Source organism: Ipomoea nil, unplaced genomic scaffold (assembly GCF_001879475.1).
Source record: "Ipomoea nil cultivar Tokyo-kokei standard unplaced genomic scaffold, Asagao_1.1 scaffold0322, whole genome shotgun sequence".
Lineage (NCBI taxonomy): Eukaryota > Viridiplantae > Streptophyta > Magnoliopsida > Solanales > Convolvulaceae > Ipomoea > Ipomoea nil.
The window spans coordinates 1591994-1607044 of record NW_017616750.1 but is presented as its reverse complement, the minus strand read 5'-3'; the positions used below and the strand labels follow the sequence as shown (position 1 = coordinate 1607044).

Genomic DNA, 15051 nt, shown 5'->3' with positions numbered 1-15051 from the left:
ATATATATGCATGGGATTTTTAGTTAATTCGATGGCTTAAACTTCATCAGTGTTAGTTGTTATTTCAAATATTATTTATGAATTTTCATTTGCTACTGCATGCATATGATAAAAAGACTAAAGGGCATCAATCCCATTGATATGGTGTTTGAGTAGTGGGTTTTTTGTAGCTCAATTTTCTTTTAAGCAAAGTATAAAATATATTATGAAACGAATAGATCTCGGAGCAGCAAAGTCCCGAAAGTCATACCAAAAGGTCAATTTAACAATTTTTAATAACAAGTTAAACCAAGAAAACACAGAAGTTGATCTGATATGCAAGGCAAATCTTTTGAAGCTAAAGCATTGTCTGTAACACGATTAGCTTCACGATAAACATGAACAATTAATGATTCCCAGAAACCAAGTGATTCAATTACTAGAAAGTCTTTTCGTAGAATTGAAAATGGTCTTTTTGGACAAGGCGTTTATTTTCCCTCAGATTTAGAACTAAAGGTAGGTGATTTGCCTATGTGTTTTTTTTTTTTTTTTTTTTTTTTTTTTCTGTTGGTACAATGCTACTTTATCTTTTTTGTTTTCTTTTTTCAAGTTTAAATTGAGTTTTTATTATTTTTTGTTAAATCATTTCAATAAACATTTAAAAAAAAAAAAAAAACTTAACTATATACAATAAAATATAATTCAAGTTAGAATTGTATATTGAGCAATGTGATTATCTATTTATAAAATGAACTTTTATGTCCAATCTTAATAAATTGTTACAATCTCCATCTTTGGTCAATGTATAACAGAAGTTTTGTAGCTACTAAAGAATATATATAAACACTGTAGAATCTTGATTTCATGGCGGAATTGTGGGCATCTATAAGAGACTAAAACCATAATGCTTGAGAGATTTGTTGTGTTGGCTGTAACTCATGGTTGCATTATAATCATGCCAAAACAAAGAACTTTTTGGCCACATTATTATTATTTTTTAATTCAATGCTTTTATTTTAAAATAAATCACAAATGACAGATGTTAGGAATAACATTCTTTAAATTTTGATGATACTAATCATGTGTAAATATAAGTACTCCGTAGCTTAGAACCCCTAAAATTGTGTTGCAATCATTGTTTAATTGATATGATAATTTGTAACGGCCAAATAGGACTAGTATCCTAGCTTGTTCAAATCATATGCCATAGATCTTGTCTTGCCAAAGACCTGTTATCAAACGACATGAAGTGAGTCTCCCAAGTGGGAGGTCATGAGTTCGAGCCTTAGTGGAGGCCATATTAACTTGTTGGACTTCAGTAGGTTGATAAATAAAGTATATATGAACAGATACTACATGTAACATAGTCAATAGTATTAAAACTGATTGTTATTGTTTGGTTGACAGGGGTTAGAACACTAATATGGAATTTGATTACCCCAACGGAATTGAGTAAGGGGCAGACTGATTGCTGTAATTTGGGGCAAACAAATAATACCCGGAGTATTCGGGTTGTCGAACCACAGAGAGGTGGGGTACTAATCACTAGCTACTAGGTTACTCATATGAAACTAGTCCGAACAAAACTTGAAGGTTGATTGATTGCATAAAATAACAAGCAGAATAAAATAAGTAGCAAGGTTTTGTAGACAATAGAGCAAAATAGGATTCTTGGGATCACAATGTTTAATCACCTAGTGCCAATTAACGTTTGTAATATTTGGTTTGGAATTAAGATTTGTATGGGAATGCAAAGTGGAATCGAATTACTCCCGTAATCTCTATTCCTAGTGAATTTCCACTCCCATGGCTTAAACACCCAATAAGATCAAAGATCAGCATTCAATTATTCCTAATTACTACCATCTCCCGATGAGCAATAATCTAGAATAAACTTCCCCTATTAAGTTCCCCTTTCCCAAGGACCAACCATTAGGTGCAATCGTGTGTGCCCTAATTTATGCCCCAACTCCCATTGGTGACACAAACATGACTGTGAAGCTAGTAATTTAGGCCTTTAACTACCAACAACAACAGGTTAAAACAAGATTGCAACACAAATCATAAAACCAAACATAAATATATTAAGAAATTAACGAACTAGGCACATAGGTTTATAAACAAATTCACCCAAAAATCCTTAAAGAATTTAGCCGAGCATGGCTAAATTATACATAGCAAATATGAATAAAGGATTACAAATCATCAAAAGAGTGCAAGAATTAACCAAGCGATTCTCCCAAATCTCCTTGGCTTCCTCCTTGCTTCCAAAGACAACTTGAGCCTCTTGATTTCTCTCTTTCTTGTCTACAAAGAACTCTAAAAATCTCTCGGTCTATTATTAGGGTTGAGGAAGGAGGGATTTTATAGTGGGTACAAAGTTGAGATGAAATAGGAATCTTCTAAATTAATTAGCAAAGGAAAATGCCAACTTTCAGCGCCATTATGTTTCGCGCAGATTTGCTCGCGTCTTTCTCGACGCGTCGAATTGAGGCTCGACGCGTCGAGCCTCTTTGGCTCAGTTTTGTGATGCTACTGGAAATTTTCGACGCGTCGAGCCCAAGGCTCGACGCGTCGAATCCTCTGGGTCCCGGACTTGTCCAAAATTGCTCCAAACTCATCCTTGAACTTCCCTTGCTCATAGAATTAACCTACAATGGTTCAAAAACACTAACAAACACCGTAAAACATTCAAAACAAGTGTGAACCATAATTAAATGATAATAGCAAGGAAAACATGTTTTAAATAAGCAAAATTAAAGAACTTAAATACTGAGATGATTCAAAATAACTATAAAAACAAGCTAAGATGTGATAACATCACCCCCTCACACTTAAGCTTTTGCTTGTCCCCAAGCAAAACTAAGGAATAAAATCACAAGTCAAAACATACAAATTACTCATGCTCTCTCTTGCACAACCTTTCAAACCACCAATCAACTTGCTACAAAACAACAAGCTTCAAGAATCAAATTAGTTTGGCACATAAGAGACCCATTTCCAAGCCAATAACCAAGCACCAAGAATTTAAAGTATGTGAGGATCAAGTGTGGACAAATACTCAGTTGAGATTATGCAAGACACGGCTCATGAATGAGATCCCATAGGCTTACCCTTCATACTCCCCTAGATCAAATCTAAGAATTCATGCTAAGATCAAATAGGACTTTATTTAGCTTGTAATGGGGCTACGGGTGATAGCTAACAAAGAAGTGGTATGGAAAAATTAATCAAAAAGAGAGAATGTCACAATTTATCTAAACTTTTCAAAATTTGGAAGAGATGAGATAATCATAATTCCAAGGAGCAAATTTCTTGATGGCTGCCAACTGGTTTGCAGAACTGATATGAAATAGCTTGATGATCCCTTTATGAGCTTTCTCTCTAACAAGATGACAATCGATCTCGATGTGTTTTGTACGTTCATAGAAGACCGGGTTCTCAGTAATAGCTATAGCAGACTTGCTATCACAATAAACAACTGTGGGAGTTGTAGGCAATAAACCAAAATCAGCAAGTAAGTAAAGTATCCACTGCACTTCACAAGTGGTAGCAGCTAGAGCCCTATACTCAGCTTATGAGGAGGACTTAGAAACAGTGGCTTACTTCTTGGATTTCCATGAGATCAAGGCCTTCCCCAAGAAGATGCAGAACCCTGTTACAGACTTTCTGGAATCAATGCAAGCACCCCAGTCTGCATCAGAAAAAGCCTTCAGGCTTAGATTAGAAGATGCTGGAAAGAACAGTCCCTGTCCTGGAGCACTTTTGATATATCTTAACACCCCGTGAGCTGCTTGTAGGTGTAGGTGTGTAGGTTTATCCAGAAATTGAGACAACTGTTGTGTGGCAAAGCTAATGTCAGGCCTTGTAATAGCAAGGTATAATAATTTCCCAACCAGTCTTCTGTGCTGGACATTATCATCAAGGAAATCACCTTCATCCTTACTTAGTTTATGGGAAGGGACAGTAAGACTGTACACAGGCTTAGAATTAATAAATCATGTTTCTTCCAACAACTCAAGAGCATATTTCCTTTGTGATACTGCAATTCCCTTCTTCTGCCTTGCCACCTCCAAGCCTAAGAAATATTTCAAAGTTCCTAGATCTTTTATCTGGAAGGTGTTATTGAGCTGAGTCTTGATCTGCTGAATTAGAACTGGATCAGCACTTGTTACTACTATGTCATCAACATAAACTAGTAGTGCCACAAAAGATGATTCCTTGCCTTTGGTAAACAAGGAATTGTCTGCCAATGACTGTTTAAACCCCATTCTCTGTAAGGCAACACATAGTTTTGTGTTCCATTGTCTACTGGCCTGCTTTAGGCCATATAGGGATTTAATTAGCTTACAAACTATCTATTTGTTCATTCAACATATCTATTTTCTTTCCGCATTCGCATCTGGAAATGCAATCGCAGAATGCAGGTGGTCTAAGTATCTGCAATTCGTCCCACAGTAGCTTCTGTTGAGTGAAATATTCATTTAACGAATTGTCACCTTGTTTGGATTGATAGATTTCGCACTTGATTTATGCGACTCGAAAGAGATCTTGTTGGCTAAATCTCTTATTTAGGTCTCTCCATACTCCATAAGCTGTGTGGATCCAGAGGACGCTCCGGCCAATTGTTGGTGATAGAGAGCGAATCAGCCAGGTTACCACCATATTATTGCATTGCTCCCAGTATGGATACCTCCGATCACCTCTGGAAGGCTTGGTAATGGTTCCATCCACGAATGCCAGTTTGTTTTTGCACGATAGTGCCATGGTTACAGCCCTAGCCCATGGATGATAGTTCGGACCTTCTAAGGGAGTTGATACAAGCTCCAAGGCTGGATTCTCACTTGCATGCATAAAGTATGGATTGGATTGCGATTGTGAATCTAAGGATACCTCTGTTATATTGGAAATGTTCGGCAGAGTAGTAGATGAAGGTGTCGGAGGCGCCGGAACCGACGCCGGAGATCCAACTGCTGGACCTCCTGCTGCATTATCGCTAGGTGTTGTCAGGGTACCAATTGACGGCAATCCTGCCGTGGTGACTCCTTCGTAGACTCCTCACAGGTGCTCTGATACCATATTGCGATGAGAGGAAGAAGGAAAGCAGGTTATGCAAAACGGTTATGAAAGGTGAATTCTCTGTGTATTATTCAAGGAAGCAGCCAACTTATATATGTACATACTAGAGAAGGCAGTAAGGGAAGCGGGAAAACTAATTACAAAACAAGACTTTTTAACTACTTTCAACAGTCATAACAAAGTTAGTTATGGAATGATGAGGTGGTGTATCACAACCTGCTTGATCCTCTTGATTCCCAAAAACTCCCCCGAGGCAAAAGCCATTAATATGGGATTTGATTACCACCTTAATTAGAAAATAGCTAGAAAACTGATTTTTTAGTTTGAATTAGTGCTTTTAGATTATTTTTTTCTTTTGTTCATATTGAGCTTTAGATGTCTTTATATTAGAATAAATTGTCTTGATTTTTTGTTTTTTGTATTTTTAAAACCTTTATTCCCATTATAGGGTCATACCTAACCAAACAACAATATTGGTAATCATTCCAATTCCACCCTACTACCAAACATGTAAAATACTTTCACCAAAACATATTACCATTACCAAGTATTTGATTCTCATTCTGATTCCGATTTCTAGGTGCGAACCAAACACACCCTAATGAATAAATATGGAGTAATGTAAAATTTGTTATACTTCATATTGGTTGAGATAATATTTATACAAAAATTTGATACCAATATAATAACATACTTTGAATTTGATAAGAGTTATAGAGACCAAAATATTTCACCAGACATCATCTAACATAGCAATAAATCTCTTTGTATTGATTGATTATCATAAATTAGCCAACCAAAGCTATGGTGGTATTAAAAAAAAAAAATAATCTAGTTATATTGCACACAGATAATAAATGATTTTGGTGAAAAATCTTAATCCCTATAGCGTGATCATTTCAAATTCTAGCATGCTGAAAACATTAGTAATTAATTTTTTTTATTTTTGGTATATCCATGATTTTCACTGTCGGACACAATAACTAATCTCATCGTTGAATTGTAGGCACTTCTTTTGGGTGGAACATCTGACTTGGAGATTACAGTGACTAATCTTCTCGCTGAATTGTAAACACCTCTTTTGAGTGAGATAGCTGGCCTGAAGATTTAATACTGCTCCTTACCCAAAGGCAGTGATTAAACCCTTAACCTTCGATTAAGGATAGATGAATTCCTTCCACTGAACCACCCCTCAAGTTTAGTAATTCAATTCTAACGTACAAGGAATTTGTTAGATTAGATTACAGAAATTTAACATGTGCATAAAAAACGGTTGCCACCTAATATTTTAAATATATTCCCCTTAAAATTGCTTCCATATTTGGAACCAACAACTAAATAGAAATTTTTTTAATATTTCTTATTTCTTTTTTTGATAGAAAATCATAAGAGTAACAAGTATTGAATATAATCCATTCTCCTAATTATTTTTTAATAAACTAAAAAACTAATATTTGTTATTCATTGTTCATTATATATTTTAAAATTCAAAAGTACTGGTAGATAATCATTTTAATCTCTAATTGTATTACAAATTTTGTACAACTGAATGTATGCCCCAATCATCTCCTGTTCTGGGATGGAACTTGAACCTGACACATTCTATATAGAATGCAATAGTAATACTATCAAATCACAAGGTATTTGGCATAAAATTACTCAATTGGTTATTTTTATTGTATTTGGTAATTATATGAAAAATTTTAACTTAGTATAACGTTAGTTAATTAATAAAAAAATCAATAAGATTATAAATATAATGTGTTATTGTCTAAAAATAAATATTAGGATGTAAATCTAGAAGAGGAAAATTACCTTTTAAAATATTGTCAATAGAATTACGGCAAAAACTTGTGTGAGACGTTCTCACGGATCTTAATTTGTCCGTGGGACAGGTCAGGTCAAAATGAAATGTAATACTAAATTAGGAATAAAATGTTTATTACTTATATGGAAAAATGTAATACTTTTGAGGAAAAAGGTAATACTTTTACATTTTGATGTAAAAGTATTTCATTTTTCATCATAAGTATTACATTTGCCTTTATAAGTCCAACATTTAGGGTCTAGGGGCTATGTTGGAAGCCAATATGAGTGGTTGATATGTGACCCATTGTCTTCACAATCTTCTTGTGCTGCTATTACCTCGACCATAGCATATACTGATCGTAGTTTGGATTGGGTTCGAACGCGATCTAAAAAATCTGAAGATGGAAGTTATTACGTTCCCAACGAAAAAACGAAGGGAATGTTTGATAAAATTGTAAGTAATACAAATACTTTAAACATATATATTATTGAAGAGAATGCTAGCTAACGTGTAAATTTTAAATCTTGTTTGTGTTGAAATAGGTCGAGAAGTGTGAAGAGATAAGTCAATGCTCATTTGAACCAAAAAGGCAAAATGATATATTGACAGCAGCTCTTGGCACCAATGAGTACGGTGGCTATGTGAGAGGTGTTGGAGTGCACTCCAATATTCGGGATGTGTTTGGTAAACCTGTAACACCCCACAATTCTAACTCTTAATAACATCTCTAAATAGTCATTAACATAAAGCAAGCAGCGGAAAACTAGAAGATAAGTAGTGGGAGTGTCACCGCCACAACCACCATTCTTTGGTGATTGCACTGGCTAAAAGGGATAAAACTACAAATATGATTAAGTCTGGGTACTAAAAATAAATACTAGAAGAGTAAGGGGGAAAAACGTCACCCCAACACAGTTTACATCAATACTCAAACATAAAGTCATAAGTCTAAATCCATAAAATGATCATAATTAAAACTAGAGTTTAGATATCTCGAACTAAGAGTCTAACTCGATCTCTTCTCACTGCTGGGCTCACCTGAAAGGGGTTTTGCAAGCAACACATAGACAAACAAGAAAAACACTCGTTAGCACGAAGCTAAGTACAACCACACTCAACCCTGTAAAGCATTCTAGCATACACTTTGAAAACATCTGATATCTTTATAGCGATAAGCTAATCTCAAATCATCTTTGGATTATCATATTCTTTCTAGAAGCTTGCACCCTATAATATTAGCTGGCATGCTTATATATGTATATGACTGATCACATATATTCATCAACAATAGACTTCTCAAATAACTTGACAAGCAACTCATGCTTACGGATTGGATCATGTTAAAGGACCATACAACATGTATTTACATGCTTTCACACTCTTATCACATAACTTAATAAGTAGAGCTTCTACTACAACACGATAATCATGCTCAAAGGAATATCTTAAGTTAAGCTTCTCATTAAACAATCTTTTACGATGCTCTATTCGCGTACAATCATGTATAACATTATGATCATACTTATCATGCAATCTAGTGCAACAATATATTCATACTCATATGCAATCTCGTGCAATTATATAATCATACTCTTATGCAATCTCATGCAACAATATACTCATACTCGTATGCAATCTCGTGCAATTATACTCGTATATAATCATACTCTTATGCAATCTAGTGCAAATAATATACTCATGCTCATATGCAATCTATTGCAATAATATAATCATACTCACATGCAATCTCGTGCAATAATATACTCATGCTCATATGAAATCTAGTGCAATAATATAATCATGCTCTTATGCAATCTAGTGCAACAATATAATCATACTCATATGCAATCTCGTGCAATTATATACTCCTACACTCATTTATAAATTAGAGTACTTTCTGTGGAGGTTTCTTTGTTACTTTCTCGAGTCTCTCTTGACTCTCTTTCTTTCTCTCGAGTCTTTATTGACTCTCATACTTGAGTCTCTAATGACTCTCTTTCTTGAGCCTCTGTTGACTCTCTTTCTTTCTCTTATACTCGTAGACGGCTTAGGGTTTCACAGAAGTGTGACTTACCCCATCGGGAACGGCATAATTCCGACCCAATATCTCCTACCGTCTACGGAACCAATCTCGTGGTTCAAACTCTGTGGAATCAGGTATCGAACTATTAGTGTGCACACCCCCTAACCAGGATTCCAAGCCTGGCGGGAAGTTTCCAACCTCGTGACGTGGGAATACGCCGCGTTACATATACTGGGACCGCAATGTCCATAATAATCTCCCGAGAGGAACATAGAACAAACGGTATCCTCCAAAACCTCACCGATATAGATAATACATAAATATATCTCTCATGCATGCAACAATTCTATTACTTCTCAATGCATCAAAGGATGATATACCACATGCTTATGGTTTTTGAAAGTATTCTTGGACTCACGTTGGCCCTTTATGAATTTTGAACTATGACTCAGGTGAATTGTTAAAATGCTCTATAACACGCTTCTAAATCATGCATAAACTAACATGAAGTATTCAAGGATATATCATTATGCTCGGTTTGCAAAATAGCAATTTCTATACATTTCACTCAACAAGTATGCTTCTATTCTCATTGATCAAATAACACAATTTAATCATGCTCGCATAATAGATCATATTCTCAAAGGACCATGTTTCTTTACTCAATAAAATATCATCAGATCACAATAGTCAAATAATTCTTCAAACACAACCTCATTCAATCATCATTCATATCACATAATCATTGATGGCGCCACGGGACCAATCGCATGCCCCGAACATGAGGGTTAATGCTTATAGCATTAACACGGCCCCGCACACCGCCTGGCGCGTCCAGGTCAGTGGGTCATAGCACCGAGGCCCATGTGGACCGCAGCCCAAGAAATGAACCAATTCGCCCTTTAGCCAACTTCTGAGCCTTAGCTCAGGAACAACCCATTTGGCCTTCAGCCACTTCCGAACCTTTAGTCGGGGAACAATCCATTCGGCCTTCAGCCGACTTCCGAACCTTTGTCCGGGAACAATCCATTCGGCCTTCAGCCGACTTCCGAACCTTAGTCCGGGAATCACCCAATTGGTCTGTAACCAAAAAGGGGGGGAGGGGGGGGGGGGGGTGTCATGCAACACATAACATATAGGAGCACGTAGTAGCATATTGGGAGGGGAAAGACATATAAATAAACTTACGTGTGATCATTCACATACTAAGAATAGTCCTAAGGGTTCATACGACTTCCACCTAGGTCATCGGGTTACCAATTCAATTAGCATGCAGTTCCTAAGACTTATTTAACCTACGAATGGTACCTGAAATATCAAACTAGACTCAAGCACGACAACCGGGGTCCGTTGGGACACCATGGGGGAGCGGGGAACATCAAACAGGGAAGCCAAAGACCCGGGGTGGGGTACCAACCAGCGGGTAGCCGGTGGGTGGAGGGCTACCCGCCGGCTGCCCGCCGGAGAACACTGTTCCAGGCAGCGGGTCGCCGGCGGGCAGGCAGCTGCCCGGTGGCTGCCCGCTGCCGGGCGGTGTTCTTCGGGCAGCGGGTAGGTGGCGGGTTCCCCTACCCCCCACTGACTCTTTTATCATACATTCGTCTCGGGAACCTTTGTGGAACCCGAAACCATGCTTAGACACTTTTAAACGCAATTAACAACACCACGTAGGCAATTAACGGATCAAAAGCAAGAATCACGTAGAACTCATCCTATTATGACTTCTAAACATAAACAACATCCGAACATGCGAATTCCCACCCAAATTTATATCAAGAACATCCCAACACAAATTCCCAATCGAACCTAGGGCTCAAATTCCCCCCAAATCATGAAAATCATATTTTATCCTTAACACCAAGAAATATCAAGATTCATCAAGAATCATCACATCAAAATCAAGAACTTCTTTTCAACATCAAGATCATCAAGATTATCAAGAATGCACATAAATCATCCTATCAGTCATCAAGAACATATCACAATTAACATGGAAGAATTCATCAATACGCAAGAATAAAGAGGGAGGTGAAGGAAGGATATTATAGCGAAGAAAATAGGTTTTGTTGAGACAAGGGTTACCTCTTAGACTTAGTTAATCCTCCCTTGGCTATTAAGGTTCTTCTCTAAGATTTCCCATCCGATTGATCTCCCTAGGCTTGGTGGTGGGGAATCTCCCGGGAATATTTTTGTGTAATATAACTATGGGTGGTAAGGGTTCTAATTGCTTTCTAATCCCCTATTTATAGAATCAGGAATCCTAATCATAATCTGAATAATAAAGGCATACTTTCTTTATTCCTAATGGATATACAGGTCTGGTATTCCTAATTAGAATCTGACTAGTAAAAGGTTTACTCTCTTTATTCCTAATAGGCTTAAGACTCTAGTTTAGGCAATGGTCCACAATCCATGGTGGACCACATTAATTAATTAAAGGGAATCCTAACCAATTTAAATCCTTTTTATTTATTATTAATGGAATTAATTAAATAATTAATCCGGGATTGGAGGCCGTAACACGGGGTGTTACACTCTCCCCCCCTTACGAGAAGCTTCGTCCCCGAAGCTTATAAATTATTACGGGGATAACGAGTCAAAACTAGTACGGTGGTTACGTAGAGAAAGTATTCTACGCGGAAAATATATAATTATATATCTATGTATGCTGGGTTTTTAGGAATGATTGGGTTAGAAGGATAAAGAGAGTGGACGGTTTGGGTTTCAAACCTGAGGACAAGTTGAGTTTTGGAATTAGGATCCAAGTTTTCAAAGTTGCAACTTAGGAGGTGAGGTTGCTACCTTGTATGGAATCGTTAAAATGGGGAATCAAGAATGAGGCTTGAAGGGTAGAAAGGGTTTTTCAATAAGATCGGGTTCGATTGTCAAAGGGAAGGGATGGAATTCGGCTTGGGTGGTTTAAGGATTCTCGACATTGAGTGATTATTCCTGTTTTGAAGCCCGATTATGATGTCAAGACGAACTGATGACCCTCTTTCTTTAGTTTTGGCTCTGCTTGGCTCTAAGATTTCCGTTGATATTTTCTTCCCATGCTAGGGTCTCATCCATTTTTACCGCTTTTGAAGGAATTTTTGTGATGAATCCCATGATGATTCAACACTTACTTCTTTAATGCGCCCAAGGTCTTGACCAAGCTTGGTCAACCAAGCCAATCTTTTAGGGCGCACTTCCTAACTTCTTCCCAAAGTCTCTTGGGAGTCAATAAACTTCGGGTTGACTTTCTCTCCTTATTGAATTTCATCTCCTTTTTAGTGAATGAAATTCTTAGTAACATTTCATGTCTTCCCTGGGGTTTGGTTTGTTGTGCCCTTTTGTGTTACTTTTTAATGATGAAGGTGCCTTTGCATGCTCCTCTTCTTCTTGAAGTGCAGTTGGTTACCTAATCTTGTTGCGGAATGTCTCGGTGACTTTACGAGTTATCTTATTTCCTTGTTGGTCCTTAATAACCCTTGAGGCCTTGGCACAAATGTGCTCTTTACTTTTTCCTTAGCACCACGAACAACGTCATTCTTGATTTCATACAACTTGTAAGGAGCCCTCTGATTTACTTGAACGAGATCCATGGTTTGAGGGAGTCCCGGTCCATCCTTAGCGTTTTGATTTTAAGGCCTTTGTGAGTCCTCAGCACGAGTTCCCAACTCACCTCCTTGGTTTGCACAATCCTTCTCGCCGATCATCCCTAGTCGGTTGCATCGTAGAGTCAAACTATAATTCCATGTGTAATGCAATTGGTTGCACTCTTCCGACGGTGTTTCGCGGGTTAAGGTCTTTTATCGAGGTCACCATGTTTGGACAACCCATGATTCCTTTCACAAGGCTCGCGTTCATCAACCGAGATACACAAGTGCGCCATGAATCAATAAAACGAGGAGTTAAGAAATCAATGCATTGTACCAGTGGGCGCTAGGTGGGCGGTCGTCCGCCTGCCTAGCTCTTGTCAGGGTCCCATCAAGGTCCCGTTGGGGACCCGCGGGAAGGTGGCTAGGAAGGGGGAATTCTTCGGGAAAAATCCCAAGAATGCACAGATTCGGCAGCACTGGTATAGGTTTTGTTAGGGGTTCGGGGTTTGCTTACGATTAGGGCCTTCTGGGTTTCGTAGTTGTGGTCTGTCATAGACTTCTCTATCTTGGTTGTCTCTGTATGAACTAATTCGGGTGCGAAATGAGCCGACTGGAGGAATTTGTTTGTGGTATCCCCTAACGGTGGCCATTCTTTGCTTTTAAGGGGAAAAATTCCTCGTACATGGCTGCCCTTACGTGTGCAGGGTGGAATCGTTCTCGTCGCCGTGCTTCTAGGCATTCTCAGTTGAACCTCCGGTTGTTGCCCATAAGTGGGTCCTTCGTGGGTTTACCAAAGGTCAGCCTCGTGTCTGAAGTAAACTGAGGCTGTCTCTACGCGGCGTTCCTTTGGGCATTCCGCTAACCCAAGGATTTTGTCGAAGGTTCGGATCCATTCTTCGAGGAGTGTGGGGTCCTCTTCCCCTGAGAAGGTGGGTGAGCTATGGTTCGAAACTTGCTGAGCGACATATGAGTTTCCGTTTGGTGGTGGTGGTGGTCGGTTGTTATTGCGGAGGATTGCATCGCTTAGTGCCTGGGTGACCTGAGCTAGTTTGTAGATTCTGAACTAGAGATTTGTGAGCAGAGGGTTCGGGAGTCCTCGACTGATTTCTTGTTGGCGCCATGCTGCTGGTTTTCAAGTCCAATATTTATTGTAATGATGAGTTAGTGTGATGCACCATTACCTTGGTGTGGTAAGCGTAGGGGGGGGGGGGGGGTTCTTTAAGCTAAATGCAGGATAGAGTGAGGGAAAGTTATGTGATGATAGGTAGGCTCACGATCTCACCGCGCGTCCTAAGATTCCTGAATCCTATGTTCCTAAATACCTAGAGTTCAAGCCTAATGTCCTAAAGTCCAGTCTTAAGAGTCTTATCCTAGGGTCAAACTTAGGCTCTGATACCAACTATAACACCCCGAAATTTTGAAACTTTTAAAAATTATAATAAAGGTAGTTCCTCATTAAATCCCAAAATCAAGCAGAAGAGTATGGGGTGCTATGCCACACCTGAGCTAGAGAACTCAGGTGCACAGGCTAACTAACTAAAATCCTCAAATAACGTCAATACATAATCATGGCACGCAGGCCAAAAGGGAACTAGCTACTCTACGCCTCGGATCACTAGCGCGCTCTGGGATCTACTCATCTGTGCCTGAAAGCCAAATATATCTGTTCAGCAAGAGATCCCTGGTAACCCACTCCAACGCGTTGAAATACAATATAGGTATGTGTATATATATATATATATATATATATATATATATATATATATATATATATATATATATATATAGATATAGATATAGATATAGATATAGATATAGGAAAACCATTGTGAAGCAGGAAGATATATACTTAGGAGACTCTAGCTTTAAAACCGGGAATAGACTCAACAAGTAGGGATAAGCACATGAATCAATGATAAACAGTTAAGTAGAGATAACATTATAAGGAATACGCATCTAAGGTCACAGTTCACTTTTCAATTCAAACACAACCTCATTCAATCATCATTCATATCACATAATCGTTGATGGCGCCACGGGACCAATCGCATGCCCCGAACATGAGGGTTAATGCTTATAGCATTAACACGGCCCCACAGCACCCTACCTCAGTACCGCGGTATGAGGGGAGTTGATCGCAATCAACCCTTTGAGAACCGTTGACGAACTCAACGTCGGACCACGATCCGACACACCGTTGACGCGCACAGTCGGTGGACCACGATCCCCTTTACAAGGGGGGACATACGACCCTACACACCGTTGATGCGTACAGTCGGTGGACCGTAGCGGATCAAGCCCAACACACCGCTGAGCTAGACTCAGTCGGTGGGCGAAGATCCTCGGAGACTACGGCCCTACACACCGCTGTCCTATCACTCGGTGGATCGCAGCCAGCCGTAGCCCTACACACCGCCTGATTACTCAGGTCGGTGGACTACAGCCTTCCTCTGCTTATTGGCCCTACACACCACCTGGCGCGTCCAGGTCGGTGGGTCATAGCACCGAGGCCCATGTGGACCGCAGCCCAAGAAGTGAATCAATTTGGCCTTTAGCCAACTTCTGAGCCTTAGCTCAGG

At 38.8% G+C, this 15051-nt stretch overlaps 1 protein-coding gene across 1 annotated transcript; it reads right to left on the bottom strand.

Annotated features, from left to right (window-relative positions):
• Positions 1–3581: 3581 nt before the first annotated feature.
• LOC109171600 (uncharacterized mitochondrial protein AtMg00810-like) lies at positions 3582–4250 on the bottom strand. Its single transcript, XM_019320651.1, has 2 exons — positions 3994–4250; positions 3582–3951 (listed from the first exon to the last, which is right to left on the bottom strand). The coding sequence occupies exons 1-2, from the start codon at positions 4248–4250 to the stop codon at positions 3582–3584; spliced, it is 627 nt and encodes a 208-aa protein (XP_019176196.1).
• Between the last annotated feature and the right edge of the window lie 10801 nt (positions 4251–15051).